Raw genomic sequence first — 15,129 nt, 5'->3', positions numbered from 1 at the left:
GTCGTAAGGTGCAAAGCCCGCCTAAGGCATCCTGCTCTGCACATCACAGTTGGATTTCGAGGAAATGTCCTGCAACTGTCCACTACAGTGACTTAATTATTCACACCTAATTTTATGGGTTTTTTTGGGTAGCATACTTGTGCCTTTTCAAATAGGGCTTTTCCTTACTGGCCTAACCGGTCAAGAATTGAAAAGAAGAAATTTATGAAGAAGCAGAAGTATAAAAAAACATAACAAATGAACTGAGAATCCATCAGTGAGCTCCTTCTGATAGAGAGCTTTCAAGTAATTTATTTATCTTTTTCTGAACTCCTCTGTGCTGATTTACTGTATAACCAAAAACCACATGAAATGTGAGCTCATATATCAGCAGAGAGGCGCTCAGAAAACGGCAGATATAAGCCATACAAATTCTCGTCCAAATGAGCTCACTGATGGATTCTCAGGGAAATTATTCTGCAGGCAGCAACGGACAGTGCTCTAGAAGACAAACTGCAAAGTGTTAAAGAAACACTCGCATTAATTGTTTAATAATTACTGGCGTTACCACTGTGCAACATGTAAACCAGGAGAGTGGACTATCAGTCATTACATGTCTCACTATAGTGACGCTACCTTTCATTGAAAAAAAGTTCTGGAGACAGATTTTCAGGGAGATCCATGTCTGGCCCATAAATCTTAACAGCTCATTTATATATTAAAGAGAACCTGTCAACAAGATTTAGCACTATAAAATAAAGCCATGGCCATAATTGAGCTGTGATGCTGATTATATGATACCTACAATGAAGGAATCCAATCTTTGGTTGCTGAATAATCTTCCTCTAAAATTTTCTTAATGACTTCATCTGTGTATTCGGGATTGGACTTGGGAAATGGGGTCTTCTCCGCGTCTCCACCTGACTTCTGTGTTTATTCTAGAGGTTACTGATTATTAAGTGACCTGTCTCCTTTTAAAATTTAACCACCATCACTGCCGTGGGCAGCAAGGGCACAGCGTGATTCTACGGGCGGTCTGCAGGTATTCAATAAAATTAGCGTCGGATGTGGCACATACACAGACCATGATTTCAGCACGATGACCTCTTCACTAAACTGAAATCTCGATCTACGCATGTGCTCCATCTGGCACCATTTCCTTGAAGACAGTCTGTAGAACACTGCACACAGTCTTAAATAAAATGGCGCTGGTGGCGGCACCTGCGCAGATTGAGATTTTGGCTTAATGAAGAGGTCATCAAGCTGAAATCTTAGTCTGCGCGTGGGCCGCATTTGGTGCCATTTTATTGGAGACCTGCAGACCACCCGCAGAATCACACTGCACAAACGCTGCCCATCACAATAATGGTGGTGGCGCGGAATTTCAAAAAGAAGGTGTGGCGCCCCTGACCTGGTCAGGCACCACTGAGTACTGCACCCATGCTGGGTGAGTACAAATAGGTAATCCTAAAGGCTGAATAGGGTGTGGACACACAGACACTCTTTAACCAGGTCTCACACACATCTTAGAGGGGACCCCTGGGCAGACCCAGGAGGGAGCGTGGCCTCCATATCTCAGCTAGTGGTGCGGTGGAGAAGCTGGAAGGAGTTGAGTAGTGGCAGTCCAAGAGAGAGGAGCAATGGAGGAGGACACATGTCAGTCTGGAGCGGAGAGCGGGCTCGCAGACACGCTAGCCAAACCCTGCAGGTGTAGTGGCTGTTTGCGGGGGAGTTCGGTTGCCACACAGTCAGCCTGAAAGACACCTCAGGAAGAAGCGAGGTAGTTGAGTACGGGGATATTCTGGTAGACCAGGCACGCAGGGGAAACATGTTCCCGAAGTAGGCTCAAGTTTAACTACCTACTAAACCTGCCGGTGAGGGCACTCGAAGTGTCTCAGCAAACATACAGGGTCCGCAGCATCAGCAGCAATGAGGGGGCCCATAAGTTAGATAGGGCAAGAAGCCATCTTTACTTGGTCTACGTTGCCAGCAAACGGGCCAGAAAGGGGAGAAAAGGCAGATGCGAATTCCCTGGATGAATCCCATATACTTCAAGTCGGGGGTTATCCAAAACAAGAAGTGCTAGGAGGGCAAGCTTGCAGTCACCTCTATTTCAGCCTGAAGGATACCTGGTTCTCTCTGGTCTGTCTCAGTATCGCCCGGGTTGCGTCACAGAAAACAACTGAAAGTGAGTAAAAACTGTGAAAGACATTCTGGACTGTGTGAGTTCTTCTGCGACCTGTGGTACTATACACTTACACCCGAGCCCCTGGGGCCAGCCTCACTCTCAGGAGGCCATAGCTCCAGACTGCAGACATCATCAGCCCCAGACGCTCGTTAAACTGTCAGTTTGCGGTCACCCCCTCACCCTGACCGCAAACTGAGAGTGGCATCACAACTCCTATGAAAGTGAACCTGACATACCTGTTGCCAGAAGGGTCCCTACAGAGAAGTCCCCGCAGGTTACCGCTGCAGCGCTGTGATGGGCGACTCAAAGGTAAGTCACTCAATAATCAGTGGACCTGTAGAAGAAACAGGCGGAGAAGGAGACTCTACCCCCAAGTCCCGCCCTGATACACATGGGATGCATGAATGACATCATCATGCAAACTGTAAAGGAAGATTATTCAGCAACCAAAGATTGGATTTTTTCACTGCAGGCATCCATTTAATCACCATCACAGCGTCATTATGGCAATGGTTCACTTTATATTGCTAAATTCTGCTGACAGTTTCTTTTTAAGAACATTTGAATTTCTCTGGAGTAAGACATAGGATTGCAGATATGAAGGTTTTATTTTATTCTTCTCCCTATGACCGACATGTCCATATAGACGGCTTAGAAGGGATAATCTGATCACAAATTTCCTTTAAATACATTTTACTGTTTGCAAACACAATCAATTTGTTACGTAGATTTCTAGGAGTAAAGTATAAAAAGATTTTGTAAATCTGTGAAAACTCACCGTCCATCACCATTAGACTGGAACTTCTTTGATAACATTTCTCGTTCATAGTCATTCAAATGTATACAAAGTTCAGATAAAAGATCTTTGAATTCCTCTTTGCTGACAAATCCAGTTTGATAAGGATCAAGGTCTTGAAATTCTCTGCGGAGGTCATCCCACAAGTATTCCACCTACAATATACATAGAAAATATTCTATCCTTTAGATATGTTTAAATAATTTGTTTTACTAATAGCCACTTAGTCTTATTAAGGCTAATCCCCACACTGCACAATCTTTATGTCTCCCCTCTTTTCCACAGTGATCACTAAGGCCACGTGCACACATTGAGTATTTGGCAAATATTTTACCTCAGTATTTGGATAAATGGGGTCGACGACAGAAGACGTCCATATTGACTGCCCCCAACTTTTTGTAGATGAACATCACTATCTGCCGGTGAACCAAAATCAACAGGAACTGAACTGTAAGAAGTGTCTTTCCTCGAGGGAAGAGTTCGAAGGAACTGTGGGGCAGTTATCTATATATATAATTGCCTTATTCTGTCTGTCTGTCTGTCTGTCTGTCTGTCATGCTCCAAAATTGTGTCCTTACGGTGACACAAAGCTGATTGGCCACTGGGCTCGCCATGGCCCCGCCCCCCACACAGATTGGCCTCTCGCCCCGGCTCTCTGCAAGCCCCGCCCCCCTCACGCAATGCACGCTCACTCTGGCCCAACTGACACGGAGCTCCGATTCCCAGGTGAGTACACACACACACATCAGATCACACTCACTCTCACACACACCTCACACATCACATCCACACACTCACAACATCCTGGGATATCGCTTGCTTCTACACCGGCTCCGTCAGGATCCCAGCAGCGCCAGACATAACCTTGCGATGCTGGGATCTTGACGGAGGCCGTGAACACTGGTAATCATTATACACATCGGGTAACTAAGGTCCCTTGGTTACCCGATGTGTATCATAGTTACCAGTGTACACCGGCTCACACTCACTCTCACACACACCTCACACATACATCACATCGCATCCACACACTCACAGCATCCGGCGATATCGCTTGCTTCTCGGCCTCGATACTGTGCTGTTGTGACCTTCCAGGACCTGCCGGAGGATCACATGGCCAGAAGCATGTGGTATCTCCGGATGTTGTGAGTATGAGCGCGTATGTGCAATATCGTCAATGTGTGTGTGCGTGAGTGTATGCGATCGGGTGTGTGTGAGTGTATGCGATCGGGTGTGTGTCGGTGTGTGTTGAGTGTATGCGATCGGATCTGTGAGTGTCGGCAGAGGAGCATGGCGTGCTGGAGGAGGCTGGGAGGAGAGAGGCTGATCCTGGGGAAGGCTGGGATGGGGAGGCTGATGCTGGGGACAGAGAGGCTGATGCTGGGATGAGAGAGGCTGATGCTGGGATGAGAGAGGCTGATGCTGGGATGAGAGAGGCTGATGCTGGGGACAGAGAGGCTGATGCTGGGGACAGAGAGGCTGATGCTGGGGACAGAGAGGCTGATGCTGGGGACAGAGAGGCTGATGCTGGGGACAGAGAGGCTGATGCTGGGATGAGAGAGGCTGATCCTGGGGAAGGCTGGGATGGAGAGGCTGATGCTGGGGACAGAGAGGCTGATGCTGGGATGAGAGAGGCTGATGCTGGGGACAGAGAGGCTGATGCTGGGGACAGAGAGGCTGATGCTGGGGACAGAGAGGCTGATGCTGGGATGAGAGAGGCTGATGCTGGGATGAGAGAGGCTGATGCTGGGGACAGAGAGGCTGATGCTGGGGACAGAGAGGCTGATGCTGGGGACAGAGGCTGATGCTGGGGACAGAGAGGCTGATGCTGGGGACAGAGAGGCTGATGCTGGGGACAGAGAGGCTGATGCTGGGGACAGAGAGGCTGATGCTGCGGGGAGAGAGGCTGATGCTGGGGACAGAGAGGCTGATGCTGGGGACAGAGAGGCTGATGCTGGGGACAGAGGCTGATGCTGCGGGGAGAGAGGCTGATGCTGGGCACAGAGAGGCTGATGCTGGGGACAGAGATGCTGATGCTGCGGGGAGAGAGGCTGATGCTGGGAGGAGAGAGGCTGATGCTGCGGGCAGAGAGGCTGATGCTGCGGGCAGAGAGGCTGATGCTGCGGGTAGAGAGGCTGATGCTGGCGCAGCATGGCGGATGGAGCACGTTTGGGAGTGCGCAGCATGGCGGATGGAGCACGTTTGGGAGTGCGCAGCATGGCGGATGGAGCACGTTTGGGAGTGTGCAGCATGGCGGATGGAGCACGTTTGGGAGTGCGCAGCATGGCGGATGGAGCACGTTTGGGAGTGCGCAGAATGGCGGATGGAGCACGTTTGGGAGTGCGCAGCATGGCGGATGGAGCACGTTTGGGAGTGCGCAGCATGGGGGATGGAGCACGTTTGGGAGTGCGCAGCATGGGAGATGGAGCACGATGGGGAGTGCGCAGCAAGGCGGATGGAGCACGTTTGGGAGTGCGCAGCATGGGGGATGGAGCACGATGGGGAGTGCGCAGCATAGCGGATGGAGCACGTTTGGGAGTGCGCAGCATGGCGGATGGAGCACGTTTGGGAGTGCGCAGCATGGCGGATGGAGCACGTTTGGGAGTGCACAGGATGGGAGATGGAGCACGATGGGGGGTGCGCAGCATAGGGGATGGAGCACGTTTGGGAGTGCACAGGATGGGAGATGGAGCACGATGGGGGGTGCGCAGCATAGGGGATGGAGCACGATGGGGAGTGCGCAGCATGGCGGATGGAGCACATTTGGGAGTGCGCAGCATGGCGGATGGAGCACGTTTGGGAGTGCGCAGCATGGCGGATGGAGCATGTTTGGGAGTGCACAGGATGGGAGATGGAGCATGATGGGGGGTGCGCAGCATAGGGGATGGAGCACGTTTGGGAGTGCACAGCATGGTGGATGGAGCACGTTTGGGAGTGCGCAGCATGGGGGATGCAGCACGATGGGGAGTGCGGAGTATGGCGGATGGAGCACGTTTGGGAGTGCGCAGCATGGCGGATGGACCACGTTTGGGAGTGCGCAGCATGGCGGATGGAGCACGTTTGGGAGTGCGCAGCATGGGAGATGGAGCACGATGGGGGGTGCGCAGCATGGCGGATGGAGCACGTTTGGGAGTGCGCTGCATGGGGGATGGAGCACGATGGGGAGTGCGGAGTATGGCGGATGGAGCATGTTTGGAAGTGCGCAGCATGGCGGATGGAGCACGTTTGGGAGTGCGCAGCATGGCGGATGGAGCACGTTTGGGAGTGCGCAGCATGGGAGATGGAGCACGATGGGGAGTGCGCAGCATGGCGGATGGAGCACGTTTGAGAGTGCGCAGCATGGGGGATGGAGCACGATGGGGAGTGCGCTGCATGGCGGATGGAGCACGATGGGGAGTGCGGAGTATGGCGGATGGAGCACGTTTGGGAGTGCGCAGCATGGCGGATGGAGCACGTTTGGGAGTGCGCAGCATGGCGGATGGAGCACGTTTGGGAGTGCGCAGCATGGGGGATGGAGCACGATGGGGAGTGCGCAGCATGGCGGATGGAGCACGTTTGGGAGTGCGCAGCATGGGGGATGGAGCACGATGGGGAGTGCGCTGCATGGCGGATGGAGCACGTTTGGGAGTGCGCAGGATGGGAGATGGAGCACGATGGGCGGTGCGCAGCATAGAGGATGGAGGACGATGGGGGGTGCGCAGCATAGGGGATGGAGCACGTTTGGGAGTGCGCAGCATGGCGGATAGAGCACGTTTGGGAGTGCGCTGCATGGGGGATGGAGCACGATGGGAAGTGCACACCTCCCCCCAACACACACACGCGCGCGCGCACTGCACAACACACCACACACACACTGGGAACCACAAACAACTGCCCTACACAGACACCCACACACAGACAACGCTGCACACACAAATATACACACATACCGCACAACACACACATTGCACAAAACATACCTCCCCCCAAAACACACCACACACACACAAACCGCGCAACACACACACAACGCTACAGACACACAGCGCTCCACAAACAACGCAACACACAAACAACACCGCTCTCACCCCCCATCACACCCAGACAACACCCAGAACATGTACAGCCCCTACACAAACACTTGGTAACTACACACAACATTATATATATATATATATATATATATATATAAAACAAAAATCATACATGAACTACACAATACGTAAATTCTAGAATACCCGATGCGTAGAATCGGGCCACCTTCTAGTAACATATAAAAGGCTGGGCCGGCAGCAAGGAGGCAGAGGTGGTGCCACAATTACCAGGGGAGCAGACGAGTATGCAGCAGAGCAGGCCCATGGTGTCTGTAGTGGAATCATCTGGAAGTGTACTGAGTCGAAAGAAGATCTCAGCCCTACCATCACCAGAGGAATTCAAAGACCTAACACCGTCGACAGAGTAAGCTGCCGGCCGAATACTGTTACCAGAGAAGGACCAGACGGCGTAGTCAAGCACTGAAGCCAGAGCATCATCTCCAACCCCTGTTTCCGTGCAACAAAACCCTATTGCAGTAAGCACTGAGTCTCCCTTATTGCGTGTTGGAACCCTGGCACCTGTTTACGTTTGTAAGCCAAAACCGGGAGAGGAACAATCAGTGTAAAAATATTATAGAAACATGGGCACCACTTCTATATCTTTTTCCCCCCTCCTGGTTCTGACTTACAAATAATAAGGTAAAAAACTCAGTGTCCATGTGGCCTTGGGCTTTGACTCTGGAGTTGGGGTGCATCATGCACTATCGTTTTCCGCATGCTGTATTCTAGCTTTAAAATTTCTCATGAGCCAGATCAGACACCCCCATACTTTGCACTGACGAAGGGCAAGCACCCCGAAACACCGTGTCTGCAAATTGGGATTCTGATCTGGCTTATATATCCTGAGTCATATTGCAAAGGATTGTCAAAAATCCACTTGTGACTTTTAGGATCGCTACTTCCAATAGGTGGCGCTGTGCTAGAGTTTGTCTCCTTTACTGGAGAGACAATTTGAGCTTTAAAATTAGTCTCTATTGTTCATGATTGTGATAATTAACACTTTACCTTTGCACGGACGTTATCTATAAGGATGTCAGAGTCACAGTTCAACTTTTTAGACCGTATCCAAAAATCTCCATCTCCTTTTCTTGGGGGGCAGATCTTTGCATTTGGATAGCATGCTGATTTGGGGGAATATCGGAAATGCCTCACAAACTCAAGGTAGTCAAGAGTTTTGTCTTGGTTAGTAATAAATGTGCTCCAAAGTCTGCGAATCTCTCCTCGAGTAACTCCAGGCTGGATATCAAATCTTCAAGATATAAAATATCACAGAATTTAATGCAAATGTTGCAGTAATGTCAAACAGGATAACATGATATAAAATATGCCATGTCATGCATTTAGTACACAGCAGATTATAGCATTAATCGAGAATATTTCATATCTAAAATTTGCAAACCCTAGTGTGTATAGTGTGACGCCCTGGACTAGCCAGGTAGCCACAGACAAAACACACACACATACACACCCCCGGACAGTTACATTAGTCAGACACAAAACCCTTGTTGCCTCCCTCCAGGGTCTGATGTCCACACCAGGTGGGGCGGAGCCAGGCAGTTGGCCCCACCCACTGAGGAGTTCACAGGCCTGGAGGTGGGCAAAGCAGTCAGTTAGAGTTTGTAGTAGTTAGAGTTTGGAGGTGAAAGTGAGAGGTCACGTACTGCAAGTGTCTGGGTTGGGGCCCGCACACTGACAGCAAGGTTGGCAGATGGTGGTGGCCGTCTGCAGGAGTTGGTGGAACTCTGCAGAGCCGTAAGGACCGGGGTCGGGCGGTGGCCCGCCGGTACCGGACCGGGGAACGGAGTGAAGGTAAGCACACAGGCAGGGCCATCGGACCCCGACCAGGCTTGGAGCCACCGTCAATAGTCAAATCCGAGTGTGACAGGAACCCCAGGGGTTTCCTAACAACCAAGTCCCGATTGAAGGCAACCGTCCACCCAGAGAGGATATACAGCCACCGCCACAGGCTAGAGATCCAAGGGCCAGCGCCTGCGGGCAAAACGGGCTCCTACGACACCTATACGACGGGGAGCGGACTACCAGTGGGAAACCACAGGAGTCAAGAACATTCTCAAAGGTGCAGGGAAAGACACCCACCATCAGCCGTCTGTGGAGAGCACAACAACAACACTGCAGCCGGCTGCGGGACCCGTCCATCCGGCCGTTTTGGTTTACCTACGACTCTGTCAGTGATTGAGTGAGTACACCAGTGCCGTCCGGCACCACGCCGCGCAGTCCCTGCACCCCAGCCATCCGGCCTCCCCGTTACACCATCGGGCCCCGGGATTACCAACCCCCCTACCCACGGAGGGGATAACATCTCAGCTGCACCCTACCATCTCTCCCGGGATCCCCGTTACCAGCAGCGGTGGTGCCATTATCACCACGACCCGTGGGTGGCGTCACGAACAATCTCCCTAAACATACCATCCCCATTTCACTCACGGGTGAGAGGCGCTGCTCGAGTCCCCGGGTCCGGTCCACCGCTCGAGCCACCGAGCAGCAGCAGCAGAGGCCCCAGACCCGAGCGTGGCGAGCGCGTCCCCTCCGCCCGCGACAATAGCTACTGTATGTATATAGCTATTTTGAAAATGTGTTCACATGTCCTCATTTTGGACCTGTTTTGGATGACAAAACTAGAAATATAATGATTCAGTGGAGTATCCATTCATTTGATTTAGACAAAAAGATGAAAATTATTTCTGTTTAACTGCAATCCAGCTGCAATCCATTTTTTACCTAGATCCAAAAATGTAGTCTGTATAATTGTATTTTTGTCTGAGCAAAAAAGGTCTCTAGTATAAAAGTATCCATTACAAATGAAACAAAAATGGATGCAAAGCAGAAAAAGAAATGTGTGTTTTGTTACATTCACCTTTTTTTCTTCTTCTTTAATATTTGATCCTTTACAAATGAATGATGACTGGTAATGTGAACTGAGCCCAAGCAAGCTTAAAAATGGTGGAAATAGATTTTACTCGGCTGACCCTGAAAATGCTTTTTTTGTATTCACATACAGTATTATATGTCTTCAGCAAATTAGTTCTTTACTGTAGTGTTATAATACATTTCAACGGAATTACAATTTCAATTCCCATTTTAAAGGGGTTGTCAACCAAATGGGCCAATGGCAGTTGGGAAAAAAACATTGTCACCTACTGGATCTCAGTACTCTTGAGCACTGCAGACAAGCAGTGAGCGCAATACCGAGGAATGGCAAGGGTCCACTAAATGAGTATGTTTTCTTTATTTTCACACCACCAAGGGCCAATTATTTTCAATAAAAAGTGATGAGCAACCCCTTTAAGTTATATTATATTAAAGGGTTCTTCTGTTATTGGGGACATTTTTCCCACATGCATTTATATGGAAGTAAAAATTATTCTTCCAATTGGGTTTAATTAAAATGTTTCACCGTTTGCGTGAGCCTCTGCGTTGTATAATCTCTTAATGGATCCAGAATGAGTTATTAGAGACTCCATCAGTACTTTATGCTGAATTGACAGTAAAAAAAGGAAGTCTGAATGAGGCGTAACTGCATATATAAGATACAGTTGAGTGAAAAAGTGCCCCCTTCCTGACTTTTTATTATTTTCCATGTTTGTCACATATGGAAAACACTTGTCCTTCATGATGTTTTCACTATCCAAAAAAAAAAATCGTTACAGAAAAATAACATTACTTCTTTCATCCTTTTTTCCTATTGTGTGCTGGAGTTTGACTCTTATATGAATATTTATATTTTTTTTTCTGAGCACCTTTTATTATACGTACCTAGTGAGCCAGACCTATCCTGTACTTACTTAAATGTTTCAGATCACCAAACAACACAAGTAAACACAATCTGTAGTCTACAAATGAAGGTCTTTATTATTAAGAGAAAAAGAAATTCAAACCTACAGGGCACAGTGTGAAAAAGTGATTGCCCCCCCAACTTAAAACGGAAATTAACTGTGGTTTATCACATCTTTGGGAAACTGAGTTTAATTTCCCAAAACTACACCCAGGCCTGATTACTGCCACACTTATTCTCAATCAAGAAATCACTTAAATAGGACCTTCCTGACAAAGTAAAGTAGGCCAAACGTGTTAACTTGTGTTATTTTTGTCTAATATTTAAATTTGTTTGATGATCTGAAACAAGTGTGATAATAATGCAAAACAATAGGAAATCAAGAAGGCATAAACTTTTTCACATAACTGTATATATATTCTGGTGCACCAGTAACATTTTAAAACAGGGCAGTCATTAATAAAGTATAGTAATTATGTATCCCCTCTGTAAACTAAGTAAGTTATATAACTGAGTGGCACTCACCGCTTTAGAAGGAAGTACATGGTCTCTTGAGTTAGACGTCTTGAATTCATTTCATCTAGATCTTCAAATTCTTTCTCCACCTGTGCATAGTTCTTATGGATAAGGCTTTTAATAATCTGGAACAGCTTAAAAAATACAACAGAAAATGATCTAAAATTATTGCAATGTTATTGACTAGCATAAATCATAGAGACACTCTTATTGGGAGCATCTTGCAGGTGTTGGCACTTTTAATGGGATCATGTTAGCCCTAATAATGGGAGCATTTCCTTGTGCTATTTTTGGGAAAACCTGTTAGCATTATTTATAGGGACATGTTGGCTTGAGTAAATTGTATTTTCTATCTCATTTTACCCGTCATTTAAAGTAAAGGAAGATCTCTGCATATGATATTCCCTGTTTTGTCCTTGATTTCATCATAATTGATCACAAAAAATGGCTTTACATAAATGTTCTCATGTACAAATGTGCAAAGAAAAATTGCATTTTGTACATTTAGATTTGTGGATTTTAGTGCAAATTTGTTATGGTTTTCACCCTGTGCATTGCATACATACTGTGGCTTTAAAATCCGCACCGCAGGTCAGTGCCCGCTAAAGACATAATACTCAGCATCCACTTTGATTGTACAAATTTTCCATCCACAAATCTTTTTGAAAAATCCATAGGATATTCACCATTTGTAAACATATACTTAGTGTGACGCTGGCTATCGTTAGTTCTCATGGACAAGCCGTGAGGCAGGGGATTCGAGAAGTCCAGGGTCAAATACCAAGACTGTATGTCAAAGGCAGGCAGAGCAAAAGAGAAAAACAGGTCACAGTCCAAGGTCAAAAGTCCAAAACAGTTACAGATAGAGATAAAAAGGGCTAGGCAAACAAATAGTCAAAGGCAAGGTTCCGAGTCAGGTAACAAAAGATCAAAAAAGCAAGACACCAAAGCACACACACCACCGAGCAAAGCTACGCCTATCAATGGTCTGACCATAGCCTGCCAGCTAAATAGCCAGGCAATCATCCAGAAATGGTGACACTTGGATGAAGCCCAACAGGCCCAACCTCATTGGCTGCTGGTCAATCCTGAATGGCATGAGGATAGTCAGCATGCCACAATCCCTCATTGGGTGACTGGGTCAATACTGGTAACCCAGCATGCCCCTGCCAACTATTGGGGTGTTGAGATGACACTAAGTGAGCGGCGGATGTGTGACACCTTTACGAGCTTACGTGCACACAAAAATATAATTTTTTAACGAGGGGTTTCCTTATAACCTAACTTTTTAAAAATAAATGTATCTATACTAATTAAACAATGGATGACTTCTCCTGACAGTTTCCAATCATCTACATGATTTGTAGGGAGAAACAGTAGTATTTGCCTGTATTTTCTAACAATCTAGACCAGTGGTCCCCAACCTATTAACAACCACATTCAGCTCAAAGAGAGTTGCAAGGACACCCAGAGGCCCCCGATTAGTGACATCCAGATACTGCTTCCCCCTCACAATAGTGACTCCCATAGACCCCATTCCCGGTATAATTACAGCAAAAACTTCCCGAAAGAAATCACATTGAGACAGTATAATTGCAACCATGGATTACACTTTACCACCATTGGTTATGCTCGCATCAGGAACTTCAAGTACACAGTTGCATCCAGCTTCAAACAACCCTTTAACTGGCAATATCATCTTATCTCCAGCTCACCATACTTAATTTAGCTTTAAAAACCATAAACCAATACCTTAAAGGGAACCTGTCACCACTTTTTTTGGCCTATAAGCTGCAGCCAACACCACCGGGCTCTTATATACAGCATTCTAACATGCTGTATATAAGAGCCCAGGCCGTGGATATAACATAAAAAACACTTTATAATACTCACCTAACAGTCACGCTGTGGGCCTTATGGGTGTCTCCGTTGTCCTATGCCAGCGCTGCCTCATTTAGTCATCATTGTTCTCCTTCTTCTCTAGCCGCGGTGCATGAGGGGACCAACGTCATACACACTCGCCGGCATTCAGGTCCTGAGCAGGCGCACTTTGATCTGCCCTGAGCAGGGCAGATCTAAGTATTGTAGTGCGTATGCACAGGACCGGCGAGTGTGTATGACGTAGCCGCGTCATGCACCCAGGCTTCAGAAAGAGGACGAAGATGGCCGAAAGAGGAGGCGCCGGCACCGGACAATGGAGACGCCCATAAGGCCAACAGCGTGACTGTTAGGTAAGTATTATAAAGTGTTTTTTATGTTATACCCCAAGCCTGGGCTCTTATATACAGCATGTTAGAATGCTGTATATAACAGCCCGGTGGAGGTGGCCGCAGCTTACAACATGCTGACAGATAACTGCAAATCATACATGATGGGACTGCGAGCTACAGGTTGATGACCCTTAATCTAGAGGAACATAGGGATAGTGTTTTCACAATATTAGTATAGTATGTCAACATTTTATTTTACACTGTGGTCAAAATATCAAGCTGTCACAGTCAGTATATTTTCAAGTATCCTTCTTAATACAAATAATACAAATATTTACCTGTTCCATTGTTCTCCCAGGTCCATGCGCCTTTTCCTCTTCAAATGCTGAGCTTCCTACTGATCGCTGGTCAAAAAGACTTGGCACTCCTCGTCTACACAATGAAAAATATTTGAAATATCCTTAAAGAAGCACTACTTTAAAAAATTTTGTCCTTTTAATATATTGCAGTCATCATATTGCATAGCACTGTGTACTTATAAGTTCTCATTTTTTAACTTCTACCCAGTTAATTATTTTCTTTTTCATTAGGTGTATGACATCAGGGAATTTAAAACAGACTAGCTGGATCCTTCTAAGGTCTATACAGACACAAAACATCTCTATTCCCTGCATCATCACTGCAAAGTCTCTGAGAGGGAGAAGAAGGAGCAGATGGGTCAGCAGTTGAAGATGAGGATGACTCATGCAGGGAAAAAAGACTTCCTGTTTTTACATTCCCTTGTGATCCCCACAAAGCTTCTCATAAGCCAGATCAGTTACCCACACTTTGCACTGACGAGGGGCAATCACCCCAAAACACTGTGTCTGCAAATTGGGATTCTGATCTGGCATATATCCTAGGTCATGTGAAAAGGCTTGTTAAAAGGCCACTTGTGACTTTTAGGATTGCTACTTCCAACAGGTGGTGCTAGAGTTTGTCTCCTTTCCTGGAGAGACAATTTGAATAATTTCCAGAGGGGCATTGCAGCTATAAGTCCCCTCACCACTGACAGCCAGACTGGTTTGTCAGGTCTCCGTAAGGAAAATAGTCTTCCCCCGTGATCCCCACAAAGCTTCTCATAAGCCAGATCAGTTACCCACACTTTGCACTGACGAGGGGCAATCACCCCGAAACACCATGTCTGCAAATTGGGATTCTGATCTGGCATATATCCTAGGTCATATGAAAAGGCTTGTTAAAAGGCCACTTGTGACATTTAGGATTGCTACTTCCAATAGGTGGCGCTAGAGTTTGTCTCCTTTCCTGGAGAGACAATTTGTTTTTACATAGCGTTTAATAGGATTCAGCTAGTCTGTTTTTAAAAATGTGATGTCATAGACCTAATGGAAAAGACAACTAACTGGGTAGAAGGGCAAAATGAGCAATTGTAGGTACACAGTGCTATATAATATCACTGCAATATATTAAGAGGATACAAATTTTGATTGGAGTGCTTCTTTAATATAAAATGGCAATAAAATTATAGTAACTTAATACAATGAATATACCAAGTATGTACTAACACAGATCCA

At 47.0% G+C, this 15,129-nt stretch overlaps 1 protein-coding gene across 4 annotated transcripts in view; it reads right to left on the bottom strand.

Annotated features, from left to right (window-relative positions):
- The window catches only part of LOC142290654 (EF-hand calcium-binding domain-containing protein 6-like), a 483,996-nt gene that overhangs the window by 261,095 nt on the left and 207,772 nt on the right, over positions 1 to 15,129 (bottom strand). For all 4 annotated transcript variants that reach the window (XM_075334657.1, XM_075334633.1, XM_075334650.1 and 1 more), the window contains 4 exons: positions 13,894 to 13,987; positions 11,355 to 11,479; positions 8,042 to 8,285; positions 2,946 to 3,118 (listed from right to left, as the gene is read on the bottom strand). In XM_075334657.1, the coding sequence (XP_075190772.1) occupies positions 2,946 to 3,118; positions 8,042 to 8,285; positions 11,355 to 11,479; positions 13,894 to 13,987 (636 nt within the window). The remainder of the gene's footprint in view (positions 1 to 2,945; positions 3,119 to 8,041; positions 8,286 to 11,354; positions 11,480 to 13,893; positions 13,988 to 15,129) is intronic.

This window comes from Anomaloglossus baeobatrachus, chromosome 1 (assembly GCF_048569485.1).
Source record: "Anomaloglossus baeobatrachus isolate aAnoBae1 chromosome 1, aAnoBae1.hap1, whole genome shotgun sequence".
Lineage (NCBI taxonomy): Eukaryota > Metazoa > Chordata > Amphibia > Anura > Aromobatidae > Anomaloglossus > Anomaloglossus baeobatrachus.
This window is presented reverse-complemented; position numbering and strand designations above follow the sequence as displayed.